Below are 20957 nucleotides of genomic sequence, written 5' to 3' on the forward strand. Positions count from 1 at the left end.
CGTTTATTTGCGCGGTTGTTTCTGAAAAACTTTTTATGCTCGGGTAAATTGAAAGCTTGACTTCCTCAAAAGGAAAGGTAATTATGCCTGCCGGTCTGCTTTGGCCTTCTTGTGCATGGACGTGTGTTTACGGGTGTTTGCGTTGAGCCTTGATGGGGAAAACTGCTGCGTTGTTATGCAACGTATACGGCCAATTGTTTTGTTGGAGAACTGACATCCTGTAAGTGGTGGAGTTTTAGCGACGAGATACTCGAGGGACAGAGGAATTACTATTGCTCTGCCTCTTTAGCTGTGATTCGTGCTACGTGTGTGGGGGGGGGTCTTTGTAAATGAGTTAATCATTGGCTATAGAGAGGGATCCCCCTTCTGTTTCATTAATGTCAGCTATGGCTTTGCTTTGTTTACTCATTTTAAAACGTGCAGCTTCATCCGAAGGATTAAATTCTGAGAGGAAACATTGCCGTTGAGATTTGGAGAGTTGGCTTTCCTGGATTCTGCCAGTATTAAAACATGAATGACGTAAGGTGTTGAGATATATATATATATATATATATATATATATATATATTATTCTGACTATTTGTGTGTGTGTGTGTGTGTGTGTGTGTGCTCTGAGCTTCCTTTCATACCAGCGGTTTGCTGACCAGTAAAGCAGAAGAGAGGTGAATAATAATTTGCGTTTATTAAAATGGTGTGAAAAACGTTGCAAGGTGTCCGAGGTAAAACCCTAAGAAGAACAACAGATGTAGCCTACTCCGGGCCTTCTCGTTATCAAGCATCACCCCCACCGCCCCCCCCCTCCTCCTCACCCTCCCATTGTCACGGGCAGACTGCAAGGCCTTTGTCTTTTGGAGTAGAAAATCCATCAACCTGGTCTTAAACCACTGCATAATGAATGCTCCTGCGTGCTACCCAGTTGTCTAATTCAAATTGCACGCTATCCTGATCCCTAAAGTCTATATTTGTTTATCGAGCCAGCATGGAGGAGTCTGAATGAGGAGAAGGCAGAACCCGGTGTGTGTATTTAATTGCTTTGTTTTACATACACATCCTCGTCCGGCCTCTCCCTGGGAGATGTGTTGTTAAAAAGCGCGAGGCCCGATTCCCACACTCTCTCTCTCTCCCCCTCTTGTTAACCATAATTGCACTTGTTGGTGAGCTGACAGAAAGGAAACAGAGATGGAAAGAAATTACCAGCATCATATTAACTTCGCTGTCGGCCCGCCTCCCCTTTGGAGAATGCGTTGGGCCCAGCGGCAGGAGCCTTAAACGGGATTCATGGTGTGGAATACGCCGGTGAAGATGCTATATGTTCGCCGTACATACAGGAAAAAAAAAAGACCCCGAATACGTATGGTTCACACCGGCAGACTTTAAAGGAGATGAATAATTCACTAAATCTCAAGTTAACCGTGCACGTGCGGCGCGTGCGCGTGCACAGGCGCTCTGATGTGGAGGGAAGGTAATGCAGGAGCAACTCCCAGTAGAGCTGAATGTGCAGGTGTTCCCCTCAGAAATGCCACCTCCCTTTTCTCACTCACATCCTTCGCCTTCTTTCTTATCAGACAGGTCGCTGTCTCCTGACTTTCTGTCGCTGTCAGACGCACACTTAGAAAGGCCATCTCTGAGCTTTCAGAGGAAAGGAGATCATTACTGTTGCAGACAGCAGCCTTTTTTTTTTGTATATGCACAGTATCACAGTGCTCTCTTTCCCCTTTCACAGCATTAATCTCCCCCCCTCCCCTCTCGCACGCCGCTGCAACTCACCTGGGTACCGTCTGTCTGCCTACAGCGGTGGCTTTCGTGAACCTGTCACATACGAGGTTCCTATATCTCCTTTGCCTCGTTGCGGGTGGAAATGTTTGCCCTGTGATCGATACGATCCTGTTTGGAAACGTCGGCAGAATTTGCTGAGAATTATTTAAGGCGTTTTCTCCACCGTGCAGACAAAGTTCTCGTCAGTGGGAATAAAGTAACGGTGTTGTCACGCTCGTACTCCCGTACGAGGGGGGGGGAGGACTCGCCTCACCGTGAAAATAGACTCGACATTCAGGAAGTTATTGAAGTAAACCGCTATTCCTTTTGATGCTTGTGTAAGTGAGTGTCTTGTCCTCCACACTTGCATCAAAAATCAGCCCAGTGTTTAATTTCAGCTTTGTTGTATGGTCTTTTATTAGGACCCTGATCTCGCAGCGGGTCAGTTCAGTCTGCTGGGTAAATGCGAGCAAGAGGAAATACTGCAAAGAAAGAAAGAAATCAAATCATTTATTTGTCCATGAATACCGCAGCTAAACAACCAAATGTTTTCTTCTTTCCCGTCTCCAGCCCAACCGCAGTCCCAGACGTTTCCCTCGGAGCCGGCCGAGGGAAACGCTGGCAAGGAGCCAAATGGCCTTCGCCACAACAGCGCAGGCCCGCCCGCGCTAAGCAACGGGGCCACGCGCACATGCTCCTGCGGTGCCAAAAGCAGTGCAGACGCCGCCGCCGCCGCGGGTGGGTCCGGCCCTGGCGCGAGATCAGCGCCGACGGCGACGCAGCAGCCGCCCAGGAAGCAGCCGCCAACGCCCGTGTCGCAGAGGGTGCAGAGGAAACTGAGGTCCAGCCTGTCGGTCAACAGCGACAGCAGCAGACGCAGTAAAGGCAGCTCGATGGGGTCGCAGAAGCCTCCTTTACCAGAAGGTGAGTGTCCACGCGCAGGGTAACAACGCCGCCCCCGCCGCCGACCCACGCGCAGGCACCAGCTTTTCAAACGCTTGTTTGCGTGCTCGCTTTAATTTCAGCATCACATCTTTTGTTTTCGTCAAAGAGCTGAGGCCTCCATTCATAGAGACACCGTCGTGGATGGTTTGAGCGAATGGCATTTAACAATTTGAAAGGGACAAATGGAAAATGAAAATGTTCTCATGTAAATGTTTTATGGTTAGTTTGGTTAGCCAGATTTATTTATAATTACTTACTAGTTCTAATGTTAGGTTGGAATTCAGTTTGTCCTGTTCAAAGACAAACCTAGTAATAACGCATCGTAAAAAAACATCAATTGTTGCCAATATTTTATGTAAAAATGACTAGACTAAATGCAACAAGCTGGTCTTTTAAAGAACAATGATGAACTGTATTATGCAGCACAAAAGAACCACCCTGCTGAACTCAATACTATCTGCTGCCATCTAACCATCAAGGGGATTTCTCTGTTGAGGGGGCAGTTCTGCCGAAATAATTCCTTACAAGATATTGATAAAAAATCCTTACCTTCTCTCACCTTTTAATGACGTGAGTGCATGACCTGTCATGTTTATCACTCCCGTCAAGCAAATGACATCTTATCCTGCTCCCGTTGCTTTTATTTTCTTTGACAACAAGTCAGAGGGCCCGTTGGCCATGCAGGGAAGCCGTCACTTTGTCAGGTGCAAGGCGGATGTGAGTCCAGTAATGAAGGCGGTCGGCTGGTCCTTTTCCATTGGGGAGATAGGTGTGACCGTCTAACGAGGCCCGGGCGCGCAGGGTGCCTATTAAAAGTCGTGACCAGCCTTCTCCGGGCCCCTCACGGCCCCTCACACCTCTCCGGGCCCTTACTGCTTCTCCCCACATCCCGTCAGCACCACCCTGGCCCTCATTAACGTCGCATGCCTCCTCCGCTTGTACTCTGCCGCTGTGCGTGTGTTTGTGGACATGCGTGTGTTCCCCGTGTGCTCTGTAGCATGGTCAATGTGAGGGTTTTAGGTTTGTTTCTTTAAAGTACCGGGGCCACTCCTCCTCAAGGCCCTTGTTCTTATGCCTTTTTATGGGCTTCTACTTCAAGGGGGAGACGGAAAATAATGCAACGTTATGCTTTATTAAAGGATCGGCAACGGTCAGGTCGAGATCCAAGTTTAAATGAAGGACAAAAGTGGGCTGTCAGATCTTTATTTGATGCGGCCCCGACTTGAAATATGCAACAGATCGACCTGCGGGGCGGCCCAAACAAGAAGGCCCACATCCACAACGGCCAGAATAAAGGTGGGACGCATCCAACAGAAATACTCCGGACACTCCAGTCGTGTTTTCCTAAATCTCAATTGGCACTAAACAGAACTGAAAGGGCCTTTTAAACAAAAAAGAAAACAACAACAACAGCAGCAGCAGCTCAGCAGCAACAAGTCTCATTGTGGCTTTTGTGTTGCTTATTTGCAAACAGGAGCTCTCCGAATCAATATGTTCCCCCTCGACTATTTATTTCCCCTCGGAGAACAGCCAAGCTGTGGCGTTTGAATGTTTACACGGATTAACATAATCTGTTTGCCTGTGAAATTAGCCTCCTAAACAGCCCCTTGAACACAGGCAATAAAATGCGAGAGCTAGCATGAACCAGCTCTGGGGAGTCTGCTCTCTTCCCCGTGCTTCTTGGCACGCGCCGTCGGCGCCGTAGCCAATCGTGTGATAACGCCGCAGCTTCTGAGGACTCACTTAACACGCCGCTTTTGTTCAGCGGGGCGGGTTGCCTCGACGCTTGTCATCCAGTTTGTGTTTTTGTTAATTGTGTTTAATCAGTTAAGGCCTCCAAGCTGCTCTAGCCTCATTTAGAGATTTAAGGCCAAAGCCGCGAGCGCACTCGCCTTGATGTGTGTGTGTGTGTGTGTGTGTGTTGTGTATGCGCTAGTCCTCTAGCTTCGGCTTTTCCCCTCAGTCATGCATTATAAACAGCCTTGCTTTAAAGTGTATGTTGTGGGCCTTCTCTAACCAGCCCACATCCTCTGCCCTCTTTACCCATGTGCGGCCTCTCTGCATTCCCATGGCCACCAAGGCTTTTGTCTCATCAATATCTCTCTCTCTCTCTCGCTCTTCATCTTTGACCGCCTGCCCATCGAGCCCCTTTCTCTCCCTCTTTGTAACTTTTGGATGTCTCGCACAGCTTGCCGCTCTGAGGCCCATCCAGCTTGTTTTGTGTCACGCCGCTCCCTTTTATTATTTTATTATTATTATTTTTTGATATGAGCCTTCCGGATGTCTAAAACCATTTCCCCGGAGGCTCCCGGACGCTGCCTTCGGCCCCTGCAAACTCTGGGCTTCATCGGCGCCCGCTGACATTAAACGGGAGCGGTGTCAGCGCTCTGTCTGTTGGCTGGTTTCACCCAGTGTTCTCCGTCTGTCCGTCTTTCGCTGTTTTTCGCGTCCAGCTCTCTTGTGTACACTATACGACCCCCACACCCCCTCCTCCATCCCTTCCTCCTTACCCGCCTCTCTAAGATCCAGACTAATCGCTGGTGTTGAATTATACATCCAAGCGCATAGCTGAGACTGCCGTCCGCTGTTTAATGCCTGTGTGCTCCCCTCCGGCTCCTTCCAAGTTTGTTAGGCTGAACTTTTGAGTGTCTCTTGTTGGCGGAGCTTTTGCCCGAGCGGCGTTTATTGTCCTCGGTGGCCTTCCGTACCAATCTGGCGGCGGCGCGCCACAGCGGATGCCGGCACAGAACGTAGTTTCTGTTTCGTTATGCCGCCGTGAATCAGATCCGCGATCTGCCCGACAGCAGTTTACTGGGATGACCACACCGGATGTTGAGAAGTGAATTTATTCTCACGCATCTTCCATCGGTGCCAGTGTTATGGCTTCAGATAAGGATAATAAGATGCATTCAAACTTCAGGCACCCTCATAGACACACACACACCCACGCGCTCGCGCACACACGCACTTGCTCGTTTCATGTTCCCTTTTCTATCTTGTTTGTATCACAGTCAGTTAGTGCTTCTGGTCAGCTTTGCAGCCCTGAGCGCCGCAAAAATAGAGTAAAAAAAAAGAAAACCCTCTACTTTGATTAATCAAACATGAGCATCCAGCGGTCCTCAGCTCGCCTTCCCGTGCCGTCCTCCACACTCTCCTCCCTTCGCTCTTCCTCTCCCTCTAACCCAATCAGTAACAGCCCCCTCTGACAGCTCTAGATGGGCTGATGAAAGTTATGCAAATGTGCCCTGTTTGTAATGCTATTTTTCTGCATCCATCCACATCATGTCTTTTTAACACTCCAAAGCAGTGGCGCTGCGCTGGCCTTGGTTCAAAAAGGAGACAGCTGCAAGGCGCATATGCCAGGCGCACTTACCGGATGATTTACTGATCCAACTGTAGAAGTTCTGGTGTGGAGCGTGGGCAACAAAAATTGTGATGCAATCCGTGGGCTTTGCATAAGCAGTTATCTATTTAACCTCCCCTTGTGTGCACTCTTTTCTATTTTTCCTTATTATGTATTACATTTCACTGGGTTTGATTTAAATCAAATTTTAAAATGTAGATTGAGTTCCTTTCTTGAAAAATGAGAATAGGTAAATGTATTCTATTAAATTACTGTGCTGTAACTATTTTGTAGAGAAATAACCCCTTTGTAAACTTTTTCGCTCCGCATCCTGCACTTGCTGCATGGCATTACTAACACACTGTGTCAGCGGAAGCAAAACATTTCATTTGTTCTTTTTCATTACCTATTCATGACTGAAGCGTTTTAATGAAACAAATTCAGCCATTCAGAAACCGATTTGTGACGGTTAATGGGTGTATTGGTAATTCAAAGGGGAACCCTTTTATTGCGGCGCGACAACAAGCTGGAACTCGCCACCGGCTATTTAAAGGCAATTCTGCGAGGAGGTGAAATGTTAATCAGTGGTGTGAGCGTTGCCAGCATTAATCCACCTATTTACCAGGAGGCACTCTTGGACCTCGCTAATCATCTTTGTGTGATCAACCGAGCAGTTTGCATGATAATGCCACAATTATTTAACACTCGGTTAATCAAAACCGCAGGGAAGGAATCTTTCTTTTTGAATTTCTCTTATTCCCCCCCTCCCCCCTCCTCCCCTGCCGCCCAGTTAGCCCTCACCATTTCCCCGCGTACCTCCGTTCCACCTGTCGGCCTGCCGAGCATGCGACTCCTCGCTCGGGCGCTCAGCCCTGCGCCTCCTGCTTGTGTATTTCTGGCATTTTGATTTTCTACACACACCTTTTTTTTTTTTTTTTCCCCGGTATACTCGTGTGTTTCTTGTGTACTTTTATTTTTTTTTTTCACTCATGTCCTTGTTTCACTTCACCGCTGGACACGCCGAACCCAGACTGCTGCGTCCACTGCATCTTGGCCTGCCTGTTCTGCGAGTTCCTGGCACTGTGCAACATGGCGGCGACGCAGGCCTCGTGCGGCGCGTGCACCCCGGAGGCCTGCTGCTGCTGCTGCTGCGCTGACGACCTGGGCGACGACTGCAACTGCCCCTGCGACATGGACTGCGGCATCATGGACGCCTGCTGCGAGTCGTCGGATTGCCTGGAAATCTGTATGGAGTGCTGCGGCATCTGCTTCCCCACATAGGGCGGGACCCAGGATGGAAGAATGAATTTGAGTTCAGCAACTTGTTTTGTTCAAGGCACAATGAGTAGGATTTTTACGGCTGTTTAGCCATCACAACAAAGCAATACTTTTCTGTTACCTTCTTGGATACGCGTGGTTTGCAATCTCTTACAAAGCCAAATTAGGCGGAGGGCAGTCTCTCTACAGACAGATGTACCACCTACATCCAGTTATATGTAAGTGGTGCTTTAGTGGGATTATTTTTGTATTGGTCTATGAATTGTTTGAAGGAACTTGAAGCGATTTTGACACGGCCCCTGTGCGCCAAAGTACTCTCACTCTTCTCATTTTACTGCACTGGGGCCTGACTGTGCTGCCCGAGTGTGTCAGCGGAACAACTTTCAGGTGAACCTGACTGATTTCATCAACCCTGAAGCTGAAACGGCCCCGATGACAAGCATCGCTATAAGAATAACTATATACAGAAATGGACAATAGTCTGACTGAGGATCTCGTTTACTTATGTTTGCCATGTAGAGGCATCAGTATTAAATTGATACGGTTTAATACGGAAACCTTTTAAGTATTCTCTCTATTACGTAAGACGTATTATTACAGGCCGTCTTAATGATTTTTTTGTTACATCAGGAATGCTCTCTAATTGTATCTTATCGTCTTAGTCAAAAACCTAATGCTTCATTTATTCTGATTTTATTTCTCATTGCTCAAAATCTGAGGTTACAGTCTTAGTGCTGTACAACACTGTAAAAGGTTTAAGTGAAATTTCATACATTCTTAGTTGCATACTTTGCAACAGCAACTCTCGTATACAGTTATTTACTGTAGCACTGTAGAACAGTTGAAACTGGTGAAATATCAAAGGGGGAATCAGGACATCACAAATGCAACATATGTGCCTTTTTTGGTTATTTGTACATTTCCATTCCAAGCGTTCTTCTTAATTGAAGTTGCCTGTACCTGAAAAGAACTGGACAAACTGATGAGCACGTATTTATTTGCTAAATCCTGGTGGAAGGTCAATGAAAGCGTGTCTTAACGATGAATCGCAACACCGCTCCACATTTGGAAGTATTTGCCGCTTTGGGATTACTGGAAATACGGCGCAGATACTCAAGAAAAATAACATCTCACTGCAACGTAAAGATAAGCCATGTGTTTCTTTATCTAATGTTAGCCATCTACAATCGGGCTTTGTCAGCTGCGTATGGTACAAGTCTTTTCTGTGATGCTATGTTCCATACATACTATGTAAATATGTTGAACTGCACTATGTTCATGAGGGCTTTGATACGGAATTAAAAAGGGCGACCCTTTTGCCGCATAAGCGGCTTTCGGGTATCGAGCCTCGTGACTCGCAATGCAAAAAAAACCCCAAAATTATCACGGACTGTCATGTTGGAATGGTAAACTAATGCCGGGGAAAGGCAGTTTTTTTTTTTTTTTTTTTTCTCTTCTCCTTTTCTCCCCTCGGTTCCTCAGTTCTGTGTATCTCGAGATGATGAGTTTCTGGTGAATCACCAGCGGAGTCATTCTCTTCTCTCGGAGATCCGCTTTGATGTTGTTGAAGTGCTGATTCGTAATGCTGGCCTTCATTAGCACCGCTTGCTAACTGGTTGCAAAAAGTGTCCCATCCGCAAGGCAACAAAGATAATGTGCTGTCATGCACGGATCGTCTTAATGGCGCACTGTTGTTTGTGTGTGTGTGTGTGTGTGTGTGTGTGTGTGTGTGTGTGTGTAAGGAGGTTGAGGGAGGAACCGCTGCAGCAGATTCTGAGGAAAAAGTAAAACCTCATTTACATGTTTATGATTAACTCACAAGAGTATCAAAGAACATTATAGATAATGTGAAGAAATCATCTAACATATACGTTGCTATGTAGCTGCAGTAGTTGTGTTGTCTATTTCTATTGTGTGCCCGACACTTGGTCCTTCTCATTTTCATCATTTGTCAATTTTAGAGGTCACAGCTCATGTTCTCACTTTTGTACATTCTTTTCAATCTCAGAGAAAAGTTTGAAAAAAATAAAACTTTTCCAAAAATGTATGTTTGTTTTGCACACGTTTTGTTGCCATTATGTTCCTGTTAGCCTGAACGAAAGCGTCAGCTTGTTATTCCAAGTCCATTGACATTGATTTGTATCAGTAGGCTTTTTATTTTTATGGTTTAACTCGTGTTTAACATCTGTAAACATTTGAATAATTGCATTCAAGGGATCCAGAAACTATTTTGTTTGTTAAAGAATCCCTTTAGTGATGTGTTTTCTGGTTTCAGTTTTATGTCTTGCTTATCTTTGGTTTATTCCATGGTGTGATGAATATCTTTTCAGTTTTGGAAAATGACACTTGAATAATCGCCTTTAGGCTGTGAAACATTATAATGCACATTTCTCACCTGGCGGAGATGGGATAAGGGTGAGATGCTGAAAATGAATGTAATTTAACAACTCTTATTTTCCTTCACTTTATTTTATGTTTGTCACAAAACAGTTTTCCTCCAGTAGCTGCATCTCCAAACCGGTTTGCTATTGCTAAACTTTATTATTATTATTATTATTATTATAACAACTGGTTGTGTGCTGTAAACGCTCGGTTTGTATTTTCCTTTTTTCTCTTGTAAGCGAGGCGCCGGCCACATCTGTAACCTCTGCGCCGCCGCCCCCCCCCCCCCCCCCCCTCTCCGCGGCCCCTCTCTTCGGTAGAGGAGCCGCTGCTAACACGGAAACACGGACCAACAACACTGGATGAGTTCATCAGGGAGCAGGGACCTCCTGCTGGCTGTAACAGCAGTCTGACCTTCAGCCGACACCACCCCCCGTTAACCCCTCAATTAACCCCCACGTCAGCGGGCATGCTGGGAGAGCGAGGAGGATGAGTCCCCCCCCACACACACCTTTTCCATTCTTTATTTCCTTTTGTCATTTTCTGCCTCGATACACCCTGGCCCGGGGAAATTACCATCTTATTTCACTAATGCGTTGGGGAAAATAGCACCGTCCAGAAAGTCTGCAATCACGCGGGAGTTTCTTCCACTTTTTGTCCGTGTTCGCAGAGGAGGCGGAGAGTTGGAAATATTCAAAACTCCAGGTGGAGTGTGTGCAATGACCTTTTCACAAAGTTGTCCACCTTTCCACTCTCTCTAATCAATCCCCCTCTGATCGCTCGCTGTGTGCTGGATTGTAATGTCACAATTAGGACGGCTCCATTGTTTCTGTTTGCCGTCTGGGGAGAAATTCAGCACTTCTGTGATCGCAAGGTCATTTCTCTCGCAATATTAAATAAATTGGAGCGTGGCGGTGGCCGCCTCTTCTGACTCGCCGCGTATAAATCCAGCCATCCGTCACCTCGTCCTCCTCAATTGGGTGGGATGCAACTCGCTCTCACTCAGAAGAATGAAAGTCTGCCGCGAGGACAAATCACTGCTTTTGCTGTTGCTTTATACAAAGACAAAAAAAGCAGATGGGTGAATTAATGGTGTTTTTCCTTCGTTGTTATATTGGAGGCAGATGATAACCATATAATAATAACATCTAATATGGCTAATTAGAAAGGACAAGAGGGATGGCGGGAAAGTGACACTTCTCTTTATTCACCATCTGTTGTTTTTTTTTTTCCAGATGGAACATCAATGCTTGTTTTTGTCAAACTGTCCTCTATCAATCCATAAAATCCCGTAATCATTACCTGATGTGCTCTTGGTATATAAATAATATTGTATTATGAGTCATTGAAGATGAATACACAGCTATATATACTTTAGTAAGTCATAAGGGATTGTAAACACCACACTGTAACGCAGTGATTCTCGTCCATCTTTGAGGCAGACACTCTTTCGCCTTTATATCTTTAAAAAACAGGACGGTACCCTTTTTTTCCCCGTTTGAGCAATCCCAACAGCCCTTTTTTTTTTTTTTTCCCTCTCTCTCCAACTCCAGCGAGTGTCAAAGTTTGAAGAGACGTGACCTCGCTGTTTAGACTTGTGGCACCACATTAAAATCCGATCTTTCGGAGGGCTGCGCAAGAAGACGGAAAAACAAGAGAGGAAGAGTTCGAGTAATGTCACTTTCAATTAGTCTCCTCAGGTTGTGGCCCCATTATCTCTCTCACACGAGGTCCCAGTTTACGATGCAAACCGGGTCCTGAGGAGAATTCTTACCGCAACTTGTGACTTGTTTACTTGTTTGCGATTTATTGATGTGGATGCCAAAAGGAAAAGTGTGTTAGCAGTGAGTTAAAAAGCATTTTTGAGGTGTTTTTGTATTCTTTTTTTTACCCCCCCCCCCCAAAAAAAGAGCTCCTTAAATTCAACATTCAAAAATTGCACCAGTCTCACAACAGAGTCTCTGAAATGAAATGTAAATGATTTCCGAGCGAAACATTTGTATTCTTTGTTCGCCTCCCTTCACAGAGTGACAACGTGTGATCGTACTCACACCTTAAATATTTAAAGACCCCCTTTTGCTAAACCTTTGCTGTGGTACATGGGCCTCTGACTGCTTCTAATCTCCTTGTTACCTGGAGGCGTCGCCGCGGCGGTGCAAAGGCAACGTGGCAGTTAGCGTGATCACGAGACTGAAAGAAAGAATGAAAAAACAAAAACATGGATGGGGGGCACGAAGAGGTTCAAAGTTGTGCCACGCGACGGCGCCGACAAACATCCGCCTGAGAGAACGCAGGAATCCGACATGAATGAAAGGGGAGAACAGACGCTGAGATGTCTTCCAATCCTTTCCTTTCTTCCTCGAAAACAGCCTCCCCCCCCCTTCTCCTGCCTCGCTTGCATCCCTCCCCCGTCTAGATGCCGTGGCATCCTAAACTGTACGCCGTTTGTGTTCAAGCGGAGGGGTTTTCTCTTTTACGGATGGAATCAACAGAAGCCGGGGTCTCGGACCTGTAACTGAGACGTCAACTCAAAGTTGCGCACTTTCAACTTGTCCTATTTTCCTCCCGCCCCTGCGCGTGGGAGGCAACAGACCGTGGGGGAGGCAAATTGAGAGGGACGCGCGGACCAGGGATGCCTGTTTATTTGCTTGTAAGCGCTCCTTGAGCTTTAAATTAGACGTCACCATTGTTGCATGTCACTTGCTGATGTGGACGTGTTGCGGTCTCCCAAGCAGCACTTTTGATTGTTTGTTTTTAACGTCACTTAAATGAACCCGGTCTCCGCTCAGCCTGCAGTCATCTGCATCCCGCGGATGATTGGCAGCTTGTTTGGGAGGCCCGCTTGTTCGTTTGGAGCTAATCCGAGCGTTTACAACCTCTCATGAAGGAGGTTATTTTCATGATCAAATGCTTGGTTCGTCTATACAAAGAAAACCGTTTTTGCAATTTGGGTTTCGACGAAGCCTTTTCTCTCCTCAGTGTTTTGGGACTTTCCAAAGCAATTGAAACAGTTCATAACGCAAACTTAATGTCATAGAAGGTTGATTTTTTTTTTTTCATAGATTTGATGGTTTATGTGGTTTTCAGTGACCTTTTTGTGTTGTGTTTTTCACAGCTTCCTCCACAAATGCTTTAATTGAGCATAAACATGAGCTCAGGCCCAAAACTTGCCTCACGGGGGTTTGGTTTTTTTTGTTTATCCGAGATGCGCGTTTGTGTGTGTGTGTCCCCTCCTAACCCGACCAAACCAAGCCACCGCGCCCAGACACACACACACACACACACACACACTCACATGCAGAGGGAGAGAGCATCTAGTAGCTTACCTCCCTCCATGCAGAAAGAAAACACGGATCAGGGTCTTAATAACACCAGCCATTGTGGCAAATACATAGGACTCAACTTTCCGCTTGGAGCAGCATCTTCACATTGAGTTAACATGACTGACAGGCAAAGCCTCTCACAAACACACACACACACACACACACATGCTGGCTCTGATATGCTTTGCAAAAACAGGGAAAAACACGAGATGAAACAAACCTGTTCGCCTCAGTGTTTTTCCATATTCTGCTCGGGCAAAGCCGAAGCTGTTGTGTCTCCCTTTCCTTTGACAAGTAAATAAGCACGGGCTTAATTGTTTGTCAGATCTGTTAAATTGTTTTCCTGCTACAAACACTGACTCTAGGCAGACAACAATACAGCAGCGAGACCCCCCCCCACCCCCCCTCTACTTCCACAACCCTACTAGCAGATGCCTTGCCTCAAGGTGTTTATTTGCCTGTCAGGCGTCTTTAATTGTTTCATCTGCGACAAATAAACACATCTCCTGTTGCGCGTTTGTTTACACGCCGCCCAGCAACAAATTGCCGCTGCGGCTGTTTGTTTGCGCCGACGCGTGGGGCCTTGCAGCGCGGATTCGGAGCGAAGGTACCCAGGCATTCGCAGCGTGCGTGCGGAGGGGAATTCGATAGTTTACAGGTGTGCATCGGCAACACCTGCTCACATCCACATCTGGAAGAGCACTTCACGAAGTGTAAATTAGCGTGTGTGTGTGTGATACAGTGGCGAATTGTCAGTGGAAGTGGGCTGTTTTGTGCATGCCATTATCACGTACACGCAGGCTCGTTCTCTTTAGTTTAGTTCGCTCATTTGAATTAACCATTGTTAAAGAAATACTTATTTATCTCGTTTCTTACTACATCTGTTACTGCGTCGGTGGGCGGTTTAGCTGGAGTGTAAACGCCATTTCCTCCAATGTTTGCTGATTCCTAAGGTGGATGGTGTCAGTGTGATTATTTCTTCCCTCAAGCTTCGTTGTGTGCCAGATGTTAACATTGTTAGCATACCCAATTAAAACACGGCAGTTGTGGAGCACAAAACCCGTCGTAATCTGTGTGCGTAATACAACTTGAAAAACACAAACATTTAGACGGGCTTTGGTTTACAGATCGTCGCGTATCTGGGAGTGTGCACTGTTGCATATTTCATCTAGTGCATTGACGACAGATATGAATAGTTCATTGGCACTTATTAATACTGTATGTTTGCTCTTCTTAAACAGAAAAGTCCTGGGGAGCCATCTAAACAAGCCAGCTCGCAGTATATTTGAAGCCATCTGAAAGCAGTCAAAGGTGCGTCTTTGAGATAGAGAGAAAGGCAAGTGAGGAGGAGGAGGATGCGTCAGATTGCAGATGTCACATCTCATATGTTGCAAGGTGATGAAATGCAGATATCTGCCCTTAAAGAATATGTGCCCCGCGGACATGTGTGAGATTTATGTGTCTTTCTTCCCTCTTTCTTCCAACCCAATCTTCAAAAACTCAATCGGCTTGCAACAAAAGGTTTGAAATATTCTCATCCCCCCCCGAAAGAATATTCAGGAAGATGGAGCTTGCAGGTTAAAAATGTATATGCAAATGCAGGCTACATTAGAGCATGCACAGGTTGTTAATAAATTAACACGTGGCAGAAATAATTCAGTTTAGCGTGATAATTCTTGGGTGCGAGCTGTCAGCTGTCGCATTGTTCCGGATAGAAAGTGACGCTGAGATGGCAACTCGAGCAGTGAACTGTGATGTTTTAGTGTACCTTGCTCCTCAGTCTTAGCACTCTTGACACAATAACTGCCTTTTGCTCGGCTGGCTTGCTTTTTTTTTTTTTTTTGGGGAGGGGTGGGGGGCGGGGGGGAGAACAAAAGGTTTAATTAAGGATGCCTTTCAAAGAGAGGTTGACACTAAGCACGCGCGCACATCTTCTCTCAGAAGAGAGGTTTGTGCTCCTTCGGAGCCGAACCTACTAACACACTTCCTGTGTTACAAGACTTATCTTAACCCCTCCAACTTCACTCATCTCCTTTGGCACGTTCCACTTATTTTATCACACCCATGAAAATGATTTCCTTCCTTTTTGTGGTGTAGTTGGGAAGAAAATCACAAGACAGTAAACGCTACGTCTTTCGCTGTGGCTGCTGTGGTTGCTATGCCGCTGATTGTGGGAGGGCATCTCGACGTTCCAGGCGGCGGGGGGGGGGTTGCTGTGTGACGAGTGCACTTCCTCCCCTTGCCTCATCCCAGAGATTTGCATAGCAGGAACCCGGGGAGCTGACACTCTGTTTATGTAGCTCAAGGTGCAGGGGATATGTGAGGTGTCAAGTGACTCACAGTCAAGTTTTTAATAAGTGCCATTTGTTCAATCTGCTGTTTAAACACTCCCGTCGCCTCTCAATATCCTTAAAGACTGTATGCCCTGCTATCTTTTAATTAAGTCTCGGGCTAATGTGCCACTTAATTGACTAATCTGAGAGAGATTTTGTTTTCTCTAATTTACTTGAAAAACCGTTGCCAGCTAAGCTTTTTAATATTGGCGTGATGAGCGCGGATACTTAGTGGATGCCTCAGAAGTGAGTGCAGGGGAAGAGCGGGTACTTCAAGGAGAGAGAAACAAAGTAGCGTTAACTCCTTCTAATTCCTGTTCGGCTTGACAGCGAGCTGATGGCCGCCGTGTCATTCTTGTTTGTGTTTTTCACAGGTATGCTTGCAGATTGCCTCAGTAAAAGCTCACATTTGCATAAAGTTTCTGATTGGACGTCGTCGGAAGTTTTGGAACTAGCAGTTCCATGCATCCGTTCTACGGGGGGAGGAGGGAGGGGAGAATGTCTTCTCCGGCTGGTTATGAGGAGGCAAACAGAGGCCTATTCTCTGCTGCAGCCTGCTGAAACAAAAGACTAATTCAACAGCACATTTTTTTTCCAGCAGCCTCGCCAAATGTTTTCAAAAGGAAATTCAGCAGCAGCATCAGATTCCATTCACTTTTCCAATTAGGTGTGTGTGTGTGTGTGTGTGTGTGTGTGTGTGTCTCTCTCTCGCTTGAAGCGTTTGACGGTTGTTTTTCAGATCGGGCCACAGGGTCACGGTTTTTCCTTCTTAGGTCCCCAAATGCAACTTTTCCCTCCAATTTTCCCTCTAAAAATCAGATCCTTGATTGTGGTCCCCGAGGTTAGTTTAGCGGCAAGCGAGGATGTGGATTATCACACGGGCACATTCCTGGCAGACAGAAGCCTGGGTGTGTCTTTACAACACACAGAACTCCCTACCTGCTGACATGCATGTGCAACAGCAGTCACCAAGCCTCACGCTAAAAGGAAGAAGGTTATGAAAGGCACCAGCCAGTCGCAGCAGCAGCAGCATCATCATCATCATCATCGTGCGCACAGTCTGGTCTTACGTCACCACATTCAGGCCCTGTGATCAAATGGAAAGGCAGCGTCGGGGCAGGGTGATAGGACAGCGGAGTGAGAGGCAGGTAAACAATGAGTCACTCCGCTCGCTGCAGCCAGGGAGGGTGAGGAAGGAAGGGGAGGATAGGCAGGGCCTCTGTTAGAGAGTCCCGGCGGACCTGGGATTCAACCCGCGTTGCGGATAGAGGCTCGTGCACACATACAAACACTCGCAATTGTAGGTTTAATTGTATGTAGTACGACACAATACCCACAGTCCTTTAAGCATTTTCACGCATGCATCATATGCCAACAACACACAACACAAGCACATACGCTCGGCAAGATCCAATAAATAATTAATTCTCCAGTGGCTGCCCTCAGAACTACAGTGATACATTAATTGGGCAAAATTAGCATGAATTAAAGCCAATAAGTGTAACATGTCATTTATTACTTATCAAGCGTAGTTTAGCGTAGGAAGGCTCCGATTTCCCACAAGATTGCTTTAACAGCTATAATGCATTTCTTAATTTACTCTGTGGAAAATCAATTTTTTTCAGAGTTCATTAGGCACCAATATGTTACAATGCAGCTCCCCTGAGCATGCAGCTACATAAAAACATTATGCAAATGGTCGCCAGTGCATCTGTATGTAAATAGCAGCCAAGGCCGCAGTCAATTCCCCATGAGAAGCTTTGTTAGTGGGCCCTTTGTTTCTGAACCTTGTTTGTGATAGTCTGGAAATTAGGAAATGGCTCAATGTGACAGTTGAAAGCAAACTGACCCTATTTGACTGTACCTGAGATTAGTTATTGTATAATTTCACCAAACTTTGCTGACAAAACCGTGCCAGGCTCGCTTTGGAGTGAATATGTTTGTGTTTTTTTTGCTTTTTGTTTTTAGAAATACCTCACTCGCCAGAATTGTATAACCGAAGCGGTTTCCACCGTGGGATGGTAGCGCTCCTCCGCGCACGGCAGACACTCCTCTGCAAAACGGGAGCCGCAGCGTAATCCCGCCGAGCACTTAGTCGACCGTCGCTTTACACTCAACTCTGCAGTTTGTCCGTCCCCGAGGTGTGATGCTTCTGCCCCCCCCTCAGCCCCCCATAGAGTACTCAGGCCCACAGTACAGCTGAATGTCTCAGCAGAGGCCAATAGCAACACAAAATATTGTCACAAATACGACCAAGTCGGGCTGACAAATTGCTGGTGGTCTGATGGTTTGGTACATTGTGGGCGGGTTACATTCAAAATGTGAAATCACAGGGATTTGTTTGCCCCAATACAATTTCTGTGTAGTTTCTGTGCAGTCTTATAGTACCGAGTAAGATTCAAATATCTTATTTTATGCCTCCTAAACTGTGCTGTAATCATACATCAGAGTATAACTAGAAAATGCATTTCCTGCTGAAAATGCGTTGGAATGCAAAAAGCTGAAAGCTGAAATGAATATTTAAAAAAAGCTGAAAATACAGAAAGTTGAAGGGAATTTGAATACATCTGAAATTACAGATATTAGAAAAGCTGAAATGAATTTGAAATTGCTGAAAATACAGAAATGGGAGAAGCTGAAAGGATTTTCAATAGATTTGCTGAAAAAGCAGAAATGAAAACAGCTGAAATAAATGTGAAATATTGCAAAACAAAGCAGAAGTTGCAGGAGCTTAAATTAATTTAAAACAGTACAGAAATAACAAAAGCTGAGATGAATAAAAAGAGGTTTAAAATTGTTTGTAGTAATATTAGTAGTAGTAGTAGTTATAGTTGTAATTGTGGTATTAGTAGTACTAGCAGTAGAAGTTGGTTTAGTATCAATAGCAGTAGAAACAGCTGTAATACTAACACTATTAGCCATAGTAGTATTTGTAATAACATTAGTAGTAGTTGTAGTATTAATAGCAGTAGAAATACTAGTAGTATGGTAGTAGAAGTATCAGTTGTAGTTCTACTAGAAGTACTAGTAATATTCGTAGTGGTTATAGTAGTATTTGAAAGAGCAATGCGTATTTCAACGAAACCGCTTCATGGTTAAGGTACAGATAATCATTGAGGCTTTTAGTTTGTAATGATGGAATTGGGTGAGGGGGGGTTGGGAGACAGAATGTTTGTTATTCAAACTAAGAAGTTTTTAATTAATAGGCCTCATCACTAACATTACAGTAAAAATTCCCTCCATGGGGCTTTTATTTTGAAATTATTGGATTGGGTGGGGTGGGGGGGTGTAGATAGAGGGAGGGAGGGTGAGAGGGTGAGGAAGGGAGGGGTGGTGAGGAAGAGATAGAGGGAGAGAGAGAGAGGAGAAATAGACAGACTGACTGACTGACTGAGTGATTAACAGTGAGAAGAGGTCAGGGTGGAGGGGGGAGGGGGGGCGAGTGTCTTTATCATATTGGTCTGTTGACAGAAAGCATAGCTGCGTCATGTGACTCCACTAATCAGGTTATAGGAGCAGCTTTGAGCCACAGACAGAGATCCTGCAGCGTGTGAGCGAGTAACCACGACAACGGCGCACCTAATGGATTGGGTGGGGGGGTGTAGATAGAGGGAGGGAGGGTGAGAGGGTGAGGAAGGGAATGGTGGTGAGGAAGAGATAGAGAGGGAGAGGGGAGGAGAATTAGACAGACTGACTGACTGAGTGATTAACAGTGAGAAGAGGTCAGGGTGGAGGGGGGAGGGGGGGCGAGTGTCTTTATCATATTGGTCTGTTGACAGAAAGCATAGCTGCGTCATGTGACTCCACTAATCAGGTCACAAGGAGCAGCTGTGAGTCACAGACAGATCCTGCAGCATGTGAGTGCTCGTAACCACGACAACGCCGCACCTGTGCTCATTAACGGCTGCAAAATGCAGAGACATGGCAGCAAGTTACACAGAATCCACACCTCACACAAATGAGAACCAGCGCAAAACTATAACAGCTATCTAAAAAATACGGCGTTTGTATGAGACCCGAGACTCTACCGAACGCGTGGATGTGTTTTTATGTCTGTCCGGTAATAAATACGGCTCCTATGGCCGTTTACAAAACGTGTACCTTGTGGATTTTTGTGAGAAATATGTCGGCAGATTTGTATTGGAGCCTATGGGGCTTTTGGCAGAGGTTGTGTCACTCAAACACTCCTTGCGCCAAAACTAAAAAACTCTGGGATTCCATGAACACATTAATCCAATCAGCACAACCATACCCTCATTAATCTGAAGAAATGAAGCCTCTAGAGTGTATACTTTGGCTGCAAGGACAGAAGTTCCATACTTTTTTAACCAGATTTCTGCGCTGCTTCAGCCTCTAGCCCGCGAGCTCTCCACTCTAGCAGACGCAATACACACTCATGTAAAAGTCAGAAACGGAGCGAAAAACTAGTGAAACATAATCAGTGATTATGAAAAAAGTACAATAGATATCAAGAAGCAGTTTTTTTCATAAAATAGTTGAGACCTGTGTGAACATTTGAGAGTTGAAATGGTGTCTGTAGCTGAAAGATTCGCGAAGCTGAAAAATCTGAAAGTTGAAGAAGTTTAGGAGGATTTGAAAGCAAACTCCATTTGAAAACCATGTTAAAATATTAATGATTATTGATTTATATAAATTCAAGCATAAGAGGTAGAAAGCTGAAAAGTCATAGCCCTCAAGCCAGAAAGGAGCTGAACATTTTAATATTTGAACGGTTTTAATAGCTGAAAGTGTGAAGGAGTTGAAAGGTGCCGCGGAAGAAATAGAAGAAGTTGAAATAAAGATTCGAAGAACAATACTTGGAATGCATCTCAATGCATTCCAACAATTATTCTTCATAAAGAAAAGACCAGAATCCCCAGGAGTATCAGAGATGAAAAAGAAAACTGAGATGAAACTAGAAAATGCATTTCCTGCTGAAAATGCGTTGGAATGCAAAAAGCTGAAAGCTGAAATGAATATTTAAAAATAGCTGAAAATACAGAAAGTTGAAGGGAATTTGAATACATCTGAACTTACAGATATTAGAAAAGCTGAAATTAATTTGAAATTGCTGAAAATACAGAAATGGGAGAAGCTGAAAGGAATTTCAATAGATTTGCTGAAAAAGCAGAAATGAAAACAGCTGAAATAAATTTGAAATATTGCAAAAAAATACAGAAATGAATATTAAAAAAATGCTGTTGATAGAGGCATAAGAATAGCTGAAATTATTTTAAAGAACTGCTGAAAATACAGGAAGTGGGGAAGCTGAATTTCAATAGATTTTCTAAAAACAGAAGTTGCAGGAGCTTAAATTTGTTTAAAATTGTTTGTAGTAATATTAGTTGTAATTTGGGTATTAGTACTAGCAGTAGAAGTCGGTTTAGTATCAATAGCAGTAGAAACAGCTGGAATACTGATACTATTAGCCATAGTAGTATTTTTAATAACATTAGTAGTAGTTGTATTAATAGCAGTAGAAATACTAGTAGTATGGTAGTAGAAGTATCAGTTGTAGTTCTACTAGAAGTACTAGTAATATTCGTAGTGGTTATAGTATTTGAAAGAGCAATGCGTATTTCAACGAAACCGCTTCAT

At 45.0% G+C, this 20957-nt stretch overlaps 1 protein-coding gene across 3 annotated transcripts in view; it reads left to right on the forward strand.

Annotated features, from left to right (window-relative positions):
- mdfic (MyoD family inhibitor domain containing) overlaps window positions 1–20957 on the forward strand; it is a 105844-nt gene that overhangs the window by 10862 nt on the left and 74025 nt on the right. For 2 of the 3 annotated variants that reach the window (XM_078101797.1, XM_040174807.2), the window contains exon 4: window positions 2326–2679. In XM_078101797.1, coding sequence (XP_077957923.1) covers window positions 2326–2679 — 354 coding nt within the window. Of the gene's footprint in view, window positions 1–2325; window positions 2680–7073; window positions 9365–20957 lie in introns of those variants that run through there. The other variant, XM_040174806.2, reaches the window with a different exon arrangement.

The sequence above is a fragment of the Gasterosteus aculeatus genome, chromosome 4 (assembly GCF_964276395.1).
Source record: "Gasterosteus aculeatus chromosome 4, fGasAcu3.hap1.1, whole genome shotgun sequence".
In the NCBI taxonomy this organism is placed as follows: Eukaryota; Metazoa; Chordata; class Actinopteri; order Perciformes; family Gasterosteidae; genus Gasterosteus; species Gasterosteus aculeatus.